The 16,945-nt window shown below is 60.4% G+C and overlaps 2 protein-coding genes across 2 annotated transcripts; one reads left to right on the top strand and one right to left on the bottom strand.

Annotated features, from left to right (window-relative positions):
• Positions 1-2,022: 2,022 nt before the first annotated feature.
• RPUSD1 (RNA pseudouridine synthase domain containing 1) lies at positions 2,023-4,685 on the bottom strand. Its single transcript, XM_054270732.1, has 6 exons — positions 4,350-4,685; positions 3,970-4,161; positions 3,754-3,877; positions 3,162-3,264; positions 2,979-3,080; positions 2,023-2,844 (listed from the first exon to the last, which is right to left on the bottom strand). Exons 2-6 carry the CDS (start codon positions 4,149-4,151, stop codon positions 2,447-2,449), a joined length of 909 nt encoding a protein of 302 aa, XP_054126707.1. The 5' UTR covers positions 4,152-4,161; positions 4,350-4,685; the 3' UTR covers positions 2,023-2,446.
• A 270-nt stretch (positions 4,686-4,955) lies between these two features.
• CHTF18 (chromosome transmission fidelity factor 18) lies at positions 4,956-16,907 on the top strand. The gene is made up of 22 exons (XM_054270730.1): positions 4,956-5,072; positions 5,210-5,374; positions 5,498-5,624; positions 5,705-5,879; positions 5,965-6,054; positions 6,165-6,217; positions 6,414-6,555; positions 7,084-7,296; positions 7,410-7,507; positions 8,175-8,298; positions 8,420-8,547; positions 9,223-9,316; positions 9,414-9,512; positions 10,260-10,390; positions 10,838-10,991; positions 11,073-11,297; positions 12,173-12,322; positions 13,101-13,231; positions 14,480-14,612; positions 15,385-15,495; positions 16,124-16,181; positions 16,762-16,907. Exons 1-22 carry the CDS (start codon positions 4,967-4,969, stop codon positions 16,896-16,898), a joined length of 2,844 nt encoding a protein of 947 aa, XP_054126705.1. The 5' UTR covers positions 4,956-4,966; the 3' UTR covers positions 16,899-16,907.
• Positions 16,908-16,945: the final 38 nt, after the last annotated feature.

The following is a 16,945-nucleotide window of genomic DNA, read 5'->3' as shown; positions in this document are numbered from 1 at the left end:
TCCTCTAAAATTTCATCCTCCCTCACACAACAATCCTGCAGCTCACACAACACTCCTCTCCCTCACACAACAATCCTCTCACACAACACTCCTGCAGCTAACACAACAACCCTTTCACACACAACAATCCTTTCCCACAACAATCTTCCCCCACACAACAATCCTCACACTCAATACTCCCTCATACAACAATCCTCTCACGCTCAATCCTCCCTCACAATCCGGCCCCTCACACAACAATCCTCTCACATGACAATCCTGTCCCTCACCAATAATCCTCTCACACTCAATCCTGCCTCACACTCAATCCTCCCTCACACAACAGGTCGGCCGGGCCGGGTCCTGGGGCCGCTCCCGCGGGGCCGGTCCGACCTCATTCCCCTCATTCCTGGAAGCCCCCGGGATATGGATGCAGAGAGCGGACAGTGAAGGGCAGAAGACACGTTTAATACAGCAAATACACCAAAACTGGAACTGCGGAGTGCACGGGACATCACAGCCACGCCACAACCCCAGGGCACCGGAGGAGCCGCAGCCCCGCGGGCAGGAGGGGACAAGACGGGGACATTGCCCTGGAACGCAGCCGGGAAGGACGCCTGGAAAACTCTGCGGGTAAGGAAAATTCCCTTTTATCTGTGGCGCTGGGGAGAAGCAGCGCGCAAAGGCTGGGTTGGGTGTGAGGGCTCCTCCACACAAACACGGCGGGCTCGGGTGCCAGCCACGTCCCCATGTTCCCACCCCTCATCCCGGCCATGTTCCCGGCAGGAACCGCTCCCAGCGCGGGCAAGGCTGGGCCCCCCCTGTGACACGTGAATCCTCGCTGTCACTCTCCAGCACCTCCCCTGCGCGTCACCCCTCGAATCTTTGGCAAACAGGTTCCTTGTGTTCCTTCCCGGCCGCGGGACCTGCCCGGCCCTTCCCGGCCACGGGGCCTGGCAGGAAGGACACTGGGCTCCTGCTCCTCCTGCCCCCCCGAGCCCCTGGCAGCGGCCCTGAGCCCACCGTGCCCGCTCAGTGCCCAGGGCTGGCACCTCAGGCCATCCCCGCCCTGCAGTGGTAGCACTAAGCCACATCGTGAAGGGACACATGGGACAAGTGATCCAATTCCCACCCCCCTGGATAAACACACCTTGTGGTGTGTTTATCCACAAGGAGAGGGCTGTGACTTTTTTTCCCCCTCGGGGTGGGAATATCAGGGAACCCCATCATGTGTGTTTTCAACGGGATGGGGCTGGTGAGGTGACAACTCTGGGTGTGTGCTGAAGTGGTGCTTGAAAGCCCTGGGATGGGGCTGTGTGGCTCCAGCTGTCCCTCTCCAGTTGTCCTGTTCTCCTCATTTCCGAATGTCCCGCAAGGGCTGCAGAGGATGAGCAGGGAAGGGGAAAGCAAAGCAGGATGACCAGCAAAGCAAGAGCACTTACGAGGAAATTTCTTGGCATCTGTCAAAGCTGAGCTCCTGCCTGCTCTTCCCATCAGTTCTCAGCTTTTTAATTTCACCTTTGTTCTTTTCCTACTGTTTCAGAGCTTTCCCAAACTGCCCAGCTGAAGGACCTGCCTGCAGGACCCTCTGGAAACCTGCCAGGCAGGAACCACCCCATGGGACCTACACAGGACACTGGTCCCTCCTCAGGTGGGTGAGCAGAAAGGGACTTGTGTCCTCTGACCTGAAGCAGGGATAAAAGCAGGAAAGGCAGTGCTAGAAGAAGGAATAATAAAATCCATTAAAAAAGCTTTGGGCTGCTGGCTCTCCGACCACAGAAGTACTAAAAATACCTCATTCCTGAGACCACCCGTATTTTACAAACCCTAAAAGACTAGATTCTCTTCCTAGAAAATTGAAAAAAGTTTAAAATCCATTGGTATCAACTCCTTCGCCTTCACCAAACCTTTAAAAACCGCCCAGGTGGGCTGAGGGAGGGAGGGGGCAAGAGGCAGGGACCTTTCCATGCCCATCCCAGTCCAGTTTCACAGGACACCCTGGGACTGGGGGACTCTCGGTGTCCCCAGAATGTGCTCCAGCTGGAGTGAGGGAATGGGAATGGAGGACGGGTACACTGGAGCTGCACCCAGCACCTTCTCCCCTCCCTGTGCTGGGCTGCAATTCTGCATCCAAGCATGGAGAGGCTGTGGGAATGTCCATGGCAAAGGCAGTGCCCAGCTGTGCCCGAGCCCCAGGACACGGATGGAAAGCTTTGGGGTCATTTTAAGCTGGAGCGTGACACACTCTGCTGCTGAGGCCCAGAATTGGGAAAGGGACATCCCATGACCAGACAGATGATGGGCATTACAAAATAACCCCACCTCAACCCCTCCTAAAATCCACCCGATGCCAGCCCCAGGAGCAAGGGAAGCCACAGAGGGAGTGCAGGTGTGCAGGCAGCGCCGGGCTCCGTGGGGACCCGCTGGGACAAGGCTGGAGCTGGAGATGCAGGGAGGTGCTTTGTGCTCACTCCAGAGCCCACTCAGCCAGCCTCTGCTCACACTGCACCCGCTGCTCCTCTGTCTCCTCCCTGCTGCCTTCCCCCCCTGCTCCCTCCTCTCTGGCAGCTTCCTGGCCCTCCTCCTCCTCCTCCTCCTCCTTGTGTGTCCCCTTGTCCTTGAGCTCCTGGATGACATCCTCCAGCCTCTGGGTGATGTTCTGGGGCACCCAGTTGCTGTCCATGGCGGTGACGAAGGGGTCGGGCGCGCACACCTCGATCAGCTCCTTGCCCGTGGGGATGCGCAGGTAGTAGGCGTGGAGCATCATCCTGTAGGGATTGCTGTCCTGCCGGTGGCTGTAGGTGAAGTCCCCCACGATGGGGTGGCCGATGGCGCTGCAGTGAACCCGGAGCTGGTGAGTCCTCCCTGGGGGGAGAGCAGGAATCAGGGACAGGGAATTCCTGAATGCCTCCTTCAGGGCATGGTGACAATGCACCTAATGGCATTTGTCCCCCTGCTTCCCTCATCCCTTTCCAGATCAGAGCTGCCCCTCTCCCCACCTGTCAGCGGCTGCAGCAGCACTTTGGTGACGGGGTCTCCGCTGTAGGATCCATGTTCCAGCACGATCAGCTCCGACTGGCACGGCTTGGGATTCTCACAGCCTGCAAGGAGAGCCAGAGGGGGTTTGTGATGCCCCAGCACATCCCTGGGGGCATGAGCAGAGAGGGGATGGGGCTGCTCACCCTCTGTGCCCTCGATGCACATCATGTGGGTCATGCCCTCCGTGGTGTTCTTCCCGATGGCGTAGCGGATCGACATCCGGCTCTGGCTCACGTGTCCCCTCACCTGGGGACAGGAACGTGCACACTGAGCCCTGGCACGAGCTCCTCACCCACCCCTCATAGACCATGGAATCACAGAAAGAGTGGGGCTGGAAGAACCCTAAAGCCCATCCATCTCCCCAAGCCCGACTCCTTGTCAGGGGCAAGGATACCTTGTTGCTCTCAGCTCCATCAAAACTGGCCTTGGACACTTCCAGAGATGGGGCAGCCACAGCTTCTCTGGGCACCCTGTGCCAGAATTCCTTCCCGATATCCAACCTAACCCCACCCTCTGGCAGTGGGAAGCATTCCCTGTGTCCTGCCCCACCATGCCCTCATCCAAATCCTCCTCCAGCTCTCTTGGAGCCCCTTTAGGCTCCAACACTGAATCTTTCTCTTCTCCAGCTGAACACACCCAAGTCCCTCAGCTTTCCCTCAGGGCAGAGGTGTTCAGGAACACAGAAGGCCAAGGCAGGGATGGCAGGGAGGGCAGGAGGTGGCAGGGAGGGCTCACCAGGGCCAGGTAGGCTTTGGTCACCAGGCGCTCCTTGAAGCACTTGTAGGCACTTCCCGCCGCCGCTTTGTTGAGTGCCACACACAGAGCCCCGCTGGTGGAGAAATCCAGCTGGTGGCAGAACCTGGGAAGGACACGGGGGTACAGGAGCATCCAGGGCATCTCAGGAGCGTCCCCAGCAGAGGGCAGAGCCGGGCTCGGTGCCCAGGCGCTCACCTGAAGCCGTAGTAGGTGTCGGGGTCGGCCAGCTCGGGGAAGCGGTGCTTGAGCTGGCTCTGCAGGGTCAGCGTCTCGTACCACATCTTGCTGTCGATGCGCAGGTCCCAGTGCTTGTTGACCACGATGAAGTCGGAGCTCTGGTACAGGATGGACAGGTTGTCGATGGTGCCCGGCTCCATGGCCAGCGCCCTGCGGGGCACAGAGAGCGAGGGGGAACCGGGATGAGGAACCGCCAGCTGCGGGATGGGCACAGCAGCCCCGGACACACGGGACGGGCAGGGCCCGGAGGTGGGATACCCCAGCAGGGAACGGACATGCACCGGCGCTGCCGAGGTCACCTGCAACCCCGCTGTCACCCTGCCTGTCCCCAGGCTCACCGGTGTCACACCGTCCGGGTGCAGGTCCCACGGCGGTGCGGACGCTACCGCAGCGCTCCGGTCGCCGCCATGCCGATGTCACAGCGCACGGCCCCGCCGCTGTCCCGCTGTCCCGGGCCGCCCCGGCGCCATGCACGGAAGGCCCATGCCCGCCCCACTGTCACGCGTGGAGGCCCCGCAGCCGCGCGGTGCTGCCTCTGCCCATCCCGGCGGCGGCCATCGGCCTCTCCCCGCTCCCCGCTGCAGCGAGCGCGGCGGCTCCGCCGGAGGGCACGGGGCAGAGGGGAGGGGACAGGGGACGCGGGGCGGGGACGCGCGCGACAGAGAGGACCCTGGACCGGGCCGAAGTGACCCGGGACGGGCGGAGGTGACCCGGACCCGGCTGGGGGGACCCGCGCAGCGCCGCCCCCGCCGCCCCGGCCCCGCCCGCTCCCGCAGCGCCTCCCGGCAGCGCTCACGTCGCGTCCAATCCGCGCCGCCCCCGCCGCGTCCTCCCGCGCGCCCCGCCCAATCAGCGCCGTCCTCGCCTCCGCCCGCGCCCAATCAGCGCCGGTCCCGCAGCGCGCGCGGGCGGAAGCGCGGCGGGCGCGGGGCCGGTGGCGGAGCGGGCGCGGCGCATGGCGAGCGCCGAGGATGGGCCCGAGGATTGGGCCGAGGACGGGCCCGACGATGGCTTCTACGAGCGCTTCGCCGACGAGCTGGAGGTGCTGGCCGAGCTGGGAGGTGGGCGCTGCTGCGGCTCTGGACGGAAGGCGGCGGAGGGAGGGAGCGGGCAGGACCGTGCTTTGCGCGCCCGTGTGTGCCCGTCCCGCCGCGGGTGCCCTCCGGTGACCGGCACCGTGGTGTGACCCCTCTTGCAGATGAGCCATCCCCACCCGCCGGCCCCAAAACGTCGCAGTTCCGGAGCAAGCGGCAGCCGCCGGAGCAGGCCGATCTCCCCGGGGACTCTCCCGGCGGCACCGGCGCCAAGAAGAGGGACCGGGACTGTGTCCCCGCCGTGTCCCCGGCAGCAGCCGAGCCCCTCAGTAGGTTTGACCCGGTTCCCCCGGTGCTGCTGCCCCTGCTCCCCGCCCCGAGCGGTGCCGGGTGCTGGAGCATCCCCTGGGTACCACCGTCCGTCAGTGAGTGATGCTCTCCTCCTGCTCCAGCCCCGAAGCCGAAGCGGCAGCGCCTGGAAGCTGTTAAGAAGCTCGATTTCGGTGCGGACGATGAGCTGGCTCCGGATGTCCCCTGGGATGGTGGCCCAGAGGCACCTCTGGCTCCCCACAACACCAGGTTGGCCACCCTGAACCCCATCTTTAACAGGAGAGAGGGGAAGGGCTCTTCCCCTGCTGAAGGAATTTGGTGTTTTCCAGCTCGAACCAGCTGGAGATGAGTGGAATGGTCCCCATGCAGACCACACCACCCTTGGAAAAGAAGAGGGTCCTGAGGAGACCCCCCATTCTGGAGGATTACATCAACGTGACATCCACCCAGGGCACCAGGGTCTTCCTGGTGCTGAGGGATGATCCCTGCAGGACAGGGCTGGAGGTGAGGAGGGATCTGAAGGTCGGCTTTGCTCCTCGGTGGCCTCCAGGTGGCTCAGGAGGGCGCTGGCTGTGCTGTGTCCCTGCAGCTCCCGGATTCCCTGGGCTGGAACGCTCGCAGGCCGCTCCACTTGCTGGGGGTGCCCTTCTCCTACCTGAAGGAGCAGGTGGCTGAGGAGGTACCACATGTCCCTGATCTTCCCTGTGTCCCTGCCACCCCTGCTGGCCACAGGGCTGGCTCCCAAATCCCTGTCCCCAGCCATGACCCCTCTCTGTGTTTGTGCTCAAGCGTCGCAGGCGGGTTCTGGAGGCCTCCCAGCAGCTGACAGAGATCATCAACAGGTGAGGTGCTGGCATGAAATCCCTCCCCAATCCCTGCCTTGCTGCTGGATTTGCCTCCCTCACAATCAGATTTTGGGAGACCTGCAAGCAGAGGGGCCTTTTTGCCCTCATCACCCCCAGCCTGGGGGGTCTGGGTGCAGTTCCCACCTGCCCTGACTGCTGGGGTGCTTTGGGGTGCATCAATTCCATGCTGCAGCTGCCTGGGGAGCGAGGCCAGCACCGAGAGCCCGGATCCCAGCATGGACACAGCCCCAGCAGCCCAGGAGGAGCCTGCATCCCACTGCCTCTGGGTGGACAAGTTCACCCCCCAGCGCTACATGGAGCTGCTCAGTGATGATGTGAGGTGCTGGGAAAAGGGGGGGCTTGGGATGGGATCATGCCCTGGGATCAGGAATTGCCTTTGGAAGCACTGGCTGGGGGCTGTGTCTGTGCTGCTCTGCTTGGGAGCTGTCCTGGGTCCCTGGGAGCTTGGAATGGCAGCTTTGCACTGGACACTGGGGATGTTCTGGTAGATAAACCTATGGAATGTCACCAAAATGAGACAAAAAAGAGTGAGAGGATTTTAGCCAGAAGTTGTTGGCTATTTTGAATTTTTGTGGGGAATGTTAGAAGTTTTGTAGGGAATTGGATGTGCTGGGAATTGCTGAGTTGAGCCAAGAGGGAGCATGGCCAGCAGGGATGGGACTGGTGTGACTCACCCAGGCTTTCCCTGAGGGATGGGGGCTGAGCTGGGAAGGGAAATGTCCCCGCCTTGTCCCAGGAAGATGCCAGGTGGAACCCTGAGCAGCCTCCTGCATGAAGGAGAGCTTTCCTCTGCCCCAGCTGGCTTTTCCCAGGTTCCATGGATTTTCCCTGCTTCCCTGCAGTACACCAACCGCTGCCTGCTCAAGTGGCTCAAGCTGTGGGACACGGTGGTGTTCGGCAAGGACAAGGCTGGCAAGAAGCCCAAGCCCACCCCTGCAGCCAATCCCCCCCTCAGCCACCCCAAGGAACATCCCAACAAGTGGAAAACCAAGGTGCAGCTCACCGAGGAGATGCTGGAGGCCGAGCTGGACCAGCACAAGAGACCCAAACACAAGGTGGGCAGGAGGGGACGTGGCTGTGGCTCCTTGTGCTGCCTCCAGCTGAGGAGTAGTGTTGTCCCCTCTGAGGAGGAAGCTCTTCAAGAGGTGACCTCCCCTCTGTGCCACAGGTGGCTCTGCTCTGTGGGCCCCCTGGCCTGGGCAAAACCACACTGGCCCACGTCATCGCCAGGCACGCGGGGTACAACGCCGTGGAGATGAATGCCAGGTGAGCCCTGGGTGCCAGGTGAGCCCCTGAGGGCCAGGTGAGCCCTGGGTGCCAGGTGAGCCCTGGGTGCCAGGTGAGCCCATGCCCTGACCACAAAAGAGGGCAGGTGATACTGGAGATAATGGTGGCCTGGGGGTGATGCTGGAAGTGATGCTGTTCTGGAAGTGATGGTGTCCCAGAGGTGGAGATGTTCTGTAGGTGATGATGTCCCAGGGGTCATGCTGGAGGTGATGGTGATGCTATTATGGAGGTGATGCTGTTCGGAAGGTGATGGTGCTGTGGAGGTTGTGCTGCTCTGGAGGTGCTGCTGTTTTGGAAGTGATGATGCTGTTGTGAAGGTGATGGTGTTGTGGAGGTGTTGCTGTTCTGGAGGTGATGCTGGAGGTGATGGTGATGCTATTATGGAGGTGGTGGTGCTCTGGAGGTGATGGTGTTCTGGATGTGATGGTGGCATGGAGGTGGTGCTGTTCTGGAGGTGATGGTGCTGTGGAAGTTGTGCTGCTCTGGAGATGATGATGCTGTTCTGAACGTGATGCTGGTGGTGATGCTGCTCTGGAAGCGATGGTGCTGTCCCAGGGGTGATGCTGTTCTGAGGTGATGCTGCCCCAGAGATGATGCCGGCCGTGTCCCCACACCCAAAGTCACCTGTCCCCGTGTCCCCTCGCAGCGATGACCGCAGCCCTGAGGTGTTCCAGACCAGGATTGAAGCTGCCACCCAGATGAGGTCGGTGCTGGGCTCCCACGAGAGGCCCAACTGCCTCATCATCGACGAGATCGACGGCGCGCCCGCGGTGAGCCCGGGGACCTGCACCAACACTGGGGCACCAGCCCCTCAAACACCACCCCATTAACAGCTCCCCCAGCGTTCCACAAGCAGGAACCCATCCCTCCCATCCCGTTTCCTTCCCCCAGGCCTCCATCAATGTCCTGCTGTCCATCATCCAGAGGAAGGACGGTGAGGGCGAGGCGGGCGCGGGGCGGCGGCGGCGACGCGAGGGGGGGCTCCTGCTCAGGCCCATCATCTGCATCTGCAATGACCAGTGAGTGTCACCTGCCCGGGGTGGGGACAGGGACACCAAACCGTCCCCCCAGACAGGAGGTGGCTGCTGGGGGTGTCTCTGTTTGAGTGCAGCTGCTCCAGTCCTGGGGTTGGTTTGGGCCCCTCACATTGAGGGGCTGGGCCATGTGCAGGGAAAGGAATGGAGCTGGGAAGGGGCTGGAGAATTCCTGAGAGAGCTGGGAAGGGGCTGGAGAATTCCTGAGGGGGCTGGGAAGGGACTGGAGAATTCCTGAGGGAGGTGGGAAAGGGGCTCAGCCTGGAGAAAAGGGGGATCAGGGGAAACCTTGTGGCTCTGCACAGCTCCTGACGGGAGGGGACAGCCGGGGGGTCGGGTTCTGCTCCAGGGAACAGGGACAGGAGGAGAAGGAACGGCCTCAGGGAAAGTTTAGATTGGATATTTGGGAAAATTCCTTCCTGGAAAGGGCAGTCAGGTGTTGGTTGGTCCTGCTCAGGGCAGAGGTGGAGTCCCTATCCCTGAGGGGATTTCAAAGCCGTGTGGATGTGGCACTTGGGGACATCATTTCACGGTGGCTTGGCAGTTCTGCGGGAGCAGTTGGACTCGACACTCTGGGAGGTCTTTCCCAACCTCAGTAATTCCAGGATTAAGAAGGAAATTCCCTGCTGGGCCCTCTCACCCCCCTGTTTCCCTCCCCAGGTTCGTGCCCGCGCTGCGCCCGCTGCGGCAGCAATCCTTCCTGCTCGGCTTCCCCCGCACCGCGCCCTCCCGCCTGGCCCAGCGCCTCAGCGAGGTCTGTGCTCCCCCAGGGCCCTGTCCCCGTGCCTCGGGGGTGTCCCCTGTCCCCCTGGCTCGCTGTCCCCTCCCCGCTGAGCCCCGTCTGTCCCCAGATCGCGCTCCGGCAGGGAATGCGCACGGACACGGGCGCGCTGCTGGCGCTCTGCGAGAAAACCGACAGCGACATCCGCTCCTGCATCAACACCCTGCAGGTGCTGGGGACGTGAGGATGGCCCTGGGGGACATGGGAAGAGCTCTGGGGACACTGCCAGGGACCTGGGGACATGGCAAAGGCCTTGGGAACACTGCCAGGGCCCTGGGGACATGGGGAGAGCTCTGGGGACACTGCCAGGGCCTTGAGGTCACTGGCAGGGCCTTGGGGACATGGGGAGAGCTCTGGGGATTCTGTCAGGTCCTTGGGGACCCTGCCAGGGCTCTGGGGACACAGGGAGAGTGCTGGGGACATGAGGATGGCCCTGGGGACAGGGGGAGAGATCTGGGGACACGAGGAGGGCCTTGGGGACATGGGGAGGGCTCTGGGGACAAGGGGAGGGCCTTGGGGAGAGGGGAATGGCCCTGGGGAGATGAGGTTGGCCATCAGGACATGCCCATGACCCTGGGGACACAGGGAAGGCTTTGGGGACATGGGCATGGCCTTGGGGACATGAGCATGGCCATCAGGACACAGGGATGGCCCTGAGGAGACTGGGATGGCCATCAAAACATGGGCATGGCTCTGGGGACATGGGAATGACCCTAAGGACACGGGCATGGCCGTCAGGACATGGACATGGCCCTGGGCACACCCTCCTGCTGCAGCTCCAGGCTCATGGGGACAAAAGTCCCTTCCAGTCAGATCCCTGAAGCATCTCCCGTGGAGGAAGAGGGGGGTGGCTGTGTCCAGCTGTTCCCAAGGGCTTTGGGATCCCCATCCCCTCCATCCCTGGCTCCTGCTGCAGTTCCTGCACGGCCGAGGGCAGAAGGAGCTGAGTGTGCAGATGGTGCAGACCATGAGGATTGGCCTGAAGGACCAGAACAAGGGGCTCTTCTCCATCTGGCAGGAGATCTTCCAGCTGCCCAAGCCCCAGAGGTAGGAGGAGGGGATTTTTACATCTCTTGGGTGCTTGGAGGTGGTATTCCTATTGCCCAGAGAAGCTGTGGCTGCCTCATCCCTGGAAATGTTCAAGGGAGACCTGCAAGGTCCTGGAGAGCAGCTTCTTGAGGGGATTTGTGTCCATCAGAGAATCCTGGAGTGGTTTGAGTTGGAAGGGACCTCAGGGCACATCCAGTGCCACCTCCCACTGTCCCAGGGTGCTCCAAGCCCTGTCCAGCCTGGCCTTGGGCACTGCCAGGGATCCAGGGGCAGCCGCAGCTGCTCTGGGCACCTGTGCCAGGGCCTGCCCACCCTGCCAGGGGATATTCCTTCACAATATTCCTTCTAAACCTTTCCTCTCAGTTCAAAGCCATTCCAGGTGCTTTGTATTCCTCCAGCACCGGGAAACCCAAAGCCTGAGCTCTCCCCTTTGGGCTCCCCCAGGCACAGGATAGGAATGGACCCCTCTCTGCCAGCCCAGCTCCAGCTGGGGGACGAGGACCTGTCCCACCCTGGGGGCTTCAATTCCTCCTCCCACCGCTTCCACCACATCCTGCACCTCTCCATCTCCTCGGGGGAGCAGGAGAAGCTGGCCCAGGTGAGAGCAGCCAGGGGGGGCTGGAGGGAGGCTCAGACCCCCATCCAGGTGAGCTCCACCTGATCCCACACCCCCCTGCAGGGCCTGTTTGAGAACTTCCTGAACACGAGGGTGCGGGATTCCAGCCTGGGCTCCGTGTGCCTGGCCCTGGAGTGGCTGGGCTTCTGTGACCTGCTGGGCAGGGCCGTGCTGCAGGCCCAGAGCTTCCAGCTGCTGCGCTACCTGCCCTTCCTGCCCGTGGCCTTCCACCTGCTCTTCGCCGCCGCCGCCGTGCCCCGCCTGGCCTACCCCAGCAGCCAGCCCGAGGTGAGTGCAGCGGGGCTCTGACAGCCAGCCCTGCCTGCAGGGACGCCCCTGAGGGTCCCTGTGTGTTGGGGTTAATTAACGGTATAGCCAGATGGAACGGGCCTGGGCTCCTCTGGCCCTTGCTGCTTGACCAAGGGTGGCAGCTGTGGTGGTTTCATCCCAGAGACACCTTTGGCTGGCTGGGTGTGTGGTGGTTTCACCTCACAGACACCTTTGGCTGTGGGATGTGTGGTGGTTTCACCCCACAGACACCTTTGGGCTGGCTGGGTATGTGGTGTTTCACCCCACAGACACCTTTGGCTGGCTGGGTGTGTGGTGGTTTCACCCACAGACACCTTTGGCTGGCTGGGTGTGTGGTGGTTTCACCTCACAGGCACCTTTGGCTGGCTGGGTGCTGCAGCTCCGTGCTTGGGATGACTCCAGGCATGCAGGAGCTCAGGTTTACCTCTGGTGGAGAGGCTTTAAAGCGAGGTGAAGGAAAAGGAATTGGTTCTGCTGGAGGGTTTGATCCAGAGCTTTATTCTGGCCCACAGGCCTCTGAATGGAGCAACAGCTCCAACAGAACTCCCTGACCCCATGGTTGCTGTTCCTTTTAACCCGAGGGAGAGGGGAGGGAAGGGGTGGGGATCCCACCAACCAGGTAAGAAAGGGGGAGTCTCAGGGGACAAATGACACCTGGATGGCCCAATGATGGCTGAGAGGCATCTTTTGAACTCTGCCAATCACACGATGCCCTTGCAGGATCGCCAAGATTGAGGGACAGCACTAAGCAGGGGCGAGGGAGGGGAAGGGAGAGGTGATTGGCACACCTGGGGACAGAACTGGGCTACTGGGACAGGCTGTCACATCACACCCCACCCCTGTGCTGTCCCCAGGCCGCGGCCAAGCTGGGCCAGATGCAGAACCTGGTGCTGTCCATGGTGTCGGGGATCGCGCCGGGCGCCCGGAGCCGCGCGGGGCAGCAGGCGCTGGTGCTGGACGTGCTGTGCCTGCTGCTGGACATCATCGCCCCCAAACTGCGCCCTGTGAGTGCCCCCTGCCCTGCCCTGCTCCCCAGAGCCCTCTGGAACCCCCACAATGAGCCAGCCTGGGTTTGTGTCCCAAATCCAGGCTGGGTTTGGTGTCACAGCTGGAGGGAAGCTGGGGACAGAGTGTTGAGGTGCTCAACGGTGTGGAGGGGTCCTGTGCCCCACCTGGGCTGGGCTTTGGGGAGCTCTCAGAGTCACCCCCACCCAGGAGAGAGTCTGTCCCTGCCCTGTGTCCCTAAGAGAGAACTAAACTTGATCTGGGTCCTTCCTCACCCAGAAACAAACCCTGTGTGTGGCATTTTCTGAGTCCCCATTGTTGGGAGGAAAATGATGGATCTAACTCCATGTTCTTATAAGACTTATATTATATTATATTATACTATACTATACTATACTATATTATATTAATTATATTGCTAAACTATACTCAAACTATACTAAAGAATAGAGAATGGATACTTGCAGAAGGCTAAAAGATAATAATGAAAAACTCATGACTCTTTCTTCAGAGTCCGACACAGCCTGACTGTGATTGGCCACTGAGTCAAAACAATTCACATGAAACCAATGAAACAACCACCTGTGGGTAAACAATGTCCAAACCACATTCCAAAGCAGCCGAACACAGGAGAAGCAAATCAGATCATTACTGTTTTCACTTTTCTCTGAGGCTTCTCAGCTTCCCAGGAGAGAGAAATCCTGGCAAAGGGATTTTTCCAGAGAATGTGACGTGGTCTGTTTGGGGTTTCCAAGCTCTGTGCTGTCCCCTGGGCAGGTGAACACGCAGCTCTACAGCCTGAAGGAGAAGCAGCAGCTGGCTGAGCTCATCAGCACCATGCTCACCTACAACCTCACCTACCTGCAGGAGCGCCTGCCCGAGGGCCAGTACGTCTTCAAGCTGGACCCGTGAGTGCCAGGGCTGGGGAGGGCACTGGGAGTCAGAATCCTTCCCTGGAATGGAATTCCCAGAGAATCTGGGGCTGCCCCATCCCTGGAGGTGTCCAAGGCAGGGCTGGATGGGAGTTGGAGCACATGGAAGGTGTCAGGGTTGGAGCTGGATGATTTTAAATCCCTCCCAACCCAAACCATTGCAGGATGCTGTGCTGATCCTCAGGAAGGAGTTGCGAGTTTTGGCTTGGCTCCATCCCCAGCTGGGCCATCCCTCCCTTGGGCTGGGGCTGAGCAGGTTGGGTTTAGTGGGATTAAAGGGAAGGGAGCAGCTTCCTGTGGCTGTCACCAGGAGGTGGCAGGACAGGCCTGGCCCACCTGGGCACACCCCTGTGGCACCTGGCAGCTCTGGCAGACAGATCTGATGTCACCAGCAAAACCTGGCCTTTATTTCTTTAAAGCTTCCTAAGGCATTGGTTTGACAGCTGGTTTCCGAGGGACTGCAGAGCCACCTGACTCAGGGCTTTGCTCCTTGTATTTTAGGGGCAATAATGGTGGATAAATAGTGAATAAATAGTAAATAAATAGTGAATAAATAGTGGGTAAATAGCAAAATATTAGTGGGTAAATAGTGAATAAATAGTGGGTAAACAGCAAAAAATTAGTGGATAAATAGTGAATAAATAGTGGATAAATTGCAAAAAATTAGTGGATAAATAGCAAAAAATTATTGGATAAATAGTGGATAAATACGAAATATTCAGAGCTGGCAGAGGGGGACTGGTGGCTCCTCAATGCTGGGGAAACTGAAACAGGCCTGTTAAGAATCCAGCTGCTCTGATGATCCCAAATTCCTGTTCCTGGCTGGATTCCCATTAAACCTGTCTGGGGGGGCACCTCGGGGTGGCTCTGAAGGTTGAGCTGTGCTGTGCCCCTGAGCTGTGCTGTGCCCTTGAGCTTTTCAGGGCAATCTGTCCAATCTCCTCTTTTTGCTTTCAAGCTGGATTAAACCCCTCTAATCCCTCCTGCATTCCCATTCCCATTCCTGCACGGGGGGAAACCGAGGCAGGAACCACCCAAGGGCAGGGCTGGGAGCTGCTGGGGCTCACAGGCTGCCCAGAGTGAGCACATGGTGAAATCACAGGCTGATTTTTGGGGTTGGTTTTCCCTGGAACGACCCAGGGGCAGGGCTGGGAGGTGCTGGGGCTCTCAGGCTGCCCAGAGCTGGCTGATTTTGGGGTTTGTTCCCTGTTTTCCATGCTGCAGGAATGTTGAGGCCGTGTGCCGTTTCCCAGCCCTGCCGGCCCGCAGGCAGCTCAGCTACCAGGCCAAGCAGCTCATTGCCAGGGAGATCGAGCTGGAGAAGATGAGGAGGACAGAGGCACGGAGCCTGGCCCAGGTGGGCATCCCCAGGGGGCTGCCAGGGCTGGGGGTGTGCAGGAGATCCCCAGGGATGTGTTTTTCCCCAAGCTGCGGGTTGGAAATCCAGGATTAACCCCCCTGGCTGCAGCCGTTCCCCTGCACAGCTGGGCTGGCCTGCAGGGCTCAGCTTTTGGCAGGGATTCTGGAGGGAGTTCAGGCTTTGAGCCCTTCCAGTGAAGGGTGAGAGGAGGTGGGAATTTTTAGGTGGGGATTTTAGGTGGGAATTTTAGGTGGGAATTTTTGGCTGCTGTTTGTACCTGGCCGTGTGGGAGGTGAACTCTTCCCTCCCTCCCCTTCCCTGGCTGCTGCCACTTCCAAAGCTCCCAAAGCTCCCAGGAGCAGCAGAGTGGCTCTGCCCACTCTCCTGGAGGCAGGAAAAGATGGGAAGGGGTGGAAAAAGGTGGAGAAACATCCTGGATGTAGTTGATGCCTGCCCTGCCCTGGTGCCAGAGGGATAATTAATCCCTGGGAGCCCCTTGGAGCAGGAAAAAGGCTCCTGGGAGGTGTGTGGGACAAAGAGAAGCTGCAAAAACATCTCTGAAGGCTCCTTGTTTACGTGGTGGGGATGTGAAATCCCAGGGAAAGGGGCTGGGGCTGATCCCAGGAGGCAGAAAAGGATGGGAAAATCTTTGGGATATTGCAATCCGACCTGGGTGGGATGGGGCCAAGGGGGTGACAGGAGCTCAGTGCCCAGTCCTGGAGCTCAGACACCGCAGGGGGAGCCTGGCCCAGCTCTGTGCTCCCCACAGGAGCCCGGGAATGGCCCCGGGGAGGAGCTGGGGGACACGGAGCCAGCGGGGACCCCCAACCACCACCAGCGCCTGGAGCACATCGTGAGGAGAGCAGCCCTGCAGGACAAGGTCAGGCCCCAGTTCCTGCCCCAGTTCCTGCCCCAGTTCCTGCCCCACCTCCCCCCAGCCCTTCCCTGCCAGGCCCTCCCTGGCTCCAGTGCAATTGGCATTTTTAGTCCAGTTTCCTTGAATAGCCCGGCCCAGCTCTGTGTGTCCTGTAAAGGCCTCGCTGGGATTGGCATGAATTGGGCTGGGTGACATTTTGGGTGCGTCCTGGGAAGTTTTCAGGGCTGGGGGAGGGAGGAGCTGTGGGGATTTGGGCTGAAATAGCTGAATTTGGGCTCTGTGGGAAAGCAGCTTGGAAAAGCTGCTCTGGAACGTTCCCACCCTGGGCTCCATGAGGAGCTGGCATCCTTCCCTGGCACTGCCCCTCTCCAGGGCTCAGCTGCCAGCCCTCTCCTGCCTGTACAACCCCACCTGAGCCTCACATTTTGCCTTTCCCCCAAATTTGGATGCTGTTTGCCTTCCCAGGCCTCTGGCCCTTCCTGCAGGATTTGCATTTGGCTCCTGCTCTGCTCTCGGGGTGCCTGAGCCGTGCCCAGGGACAGCCCTGCCCTGGTTCTGTCCCTCCCTGGGCAGCAGCTGCAAGTGCAGGTGCCCCAGAGCCACCCCCATTCCTGCTTCTTGCTCCCCACAGCCTGAACTGGACTTTTTTGGGAGGCCACTCCAGAGGAAAGAGGCGGCCAAGGCCCCAGGTGGGTGACAGAGGGACACAGAACTGGGTGGGTGACACAGGGACAGAGTGGCTCCATCCCCAGGTGGGTGACAGAGGGACACAGAACTGGGTGGGTGACACAGGGACAGAGTGGCTCCATCCCCAGGTGGGTGGCACAGGGACACAGAACTGGGTGGGTGACACAGGGACAAAGTGTCCCTGAGCTCTGGGTGGGTGGCACAGGGATGGGGTGGCCTCAGAATGGGGTGGGTGGCACAGGGACAGGGTGGCTCCATCCCCAGGTCAGTGGCACAGGGGCAGGGTGGCACAGGGGCAGGGTGGCCCTGGGTGCCACTGGGGGCTCTCCCCATTCCCAAAGAGGGGCTCCTGTCCCTCATCCCTGTCCCCAGGGGACAAACCCAGCCCAGCTGGCAGGGAGTTCCTGTGGGCACATCCCTGGATTCTGCCCCATCCAAAGGGAATCTGGGGGGAATTTTTGGTTGCAGCATCCGGGATTTGGGAGCCGCAGCTCTGCCCTTCCAGAGCTTCCCCAATCCCGCTCTCCAGCCAGGGCACAGCTGATAATTTGAGGGGTTTTAAAGTGGATTTTCCTGCTGCAGCCCCCCAGGTTTCCAAGGAGGAGTCCCTGGAGCTGCAGATGGGAAAGGCCGTGGGCAGGAGCGACGTCTGGTTCCGCTTCAACGAGGGCTTCTCCAACGCTGTCAGGAGGAACCTCTACATCAGAGACCTGCTCTAGAGGATCTTTTACATCTCTACATCAGAGACCTGCTCTAGGGGGGCACC

This window comes from Melozone crissalis, unplaced genomic scaffold, assembly GCF_028551555.1.
Source record: "Melozone crissalis strain CALT ecotype California unplaced genomic scaffold, PUWL_Pcris_2 ptg000012l_1, whole genome shotgun sequence".
In the NCBI taxonomy this organism is placed as follows: Eukaryota; Metazoa; Chordata; class Aves; order Passeriformes; family Passerellidae; genus Melozone; species Melozone crissalis.
This window is presented reverse-complemented; position numbering and strand designations above follow the sequence as displayed.

What these genes read in the sequence shown, in the direction of transcription:
- CHTF18 (XM_054270730.1), top strand. Translation starts at nt 4,967, where the DNA reads ATGGCGAGCGCCGAGGATGGGCCCGAGGATTGGGCCGAGGACGGGCCC. An exon ending in CAGCTGCCCAAGCCCCAGAG is followed by an intron (nt 10,391 to 10,837) that starts GTAGGAGGAGGG and finishes GGGCTCCCCCAG; the next exon opens with GCACAGGATAGGAATGGACC. An exon ending in AGCAGGAGAAGCTGGCCCAG is followed by an intron (nt 10,992 to 11,072) that starts GTGAGAGCAGCC and finishes ACCCCCCTGCAG; the next exon opens with GGCCTGTTTGAGAACTTCCT.
- RPUSD1 (XM_054270732.1), bottom strand. Translation starts at nt 4,151, where the DNA reads ATGGAGCCGGGCACCATCGACAACCTGTCCATCCTGTACCAGAGCTCC. An exon ending in CCAAAGCCTACCTGGCCCTG is followed by an intron (nt 3,265 to 3,753) that starts GTGAGCCCTCCC and finishes TCCTGTCCCCAG; the next exon opens with GTGAGGGGACACGTGAGCCA. An exon ending in GTGCATCGAGGGCACAGAGG is followed by an intron (nt 3,081 to 3,161) that starts GTGAGCAGCCCC and finishes CTCTCCTTGCAG; the next exon opens with GCTGTGAGAATCCCAAGCCG.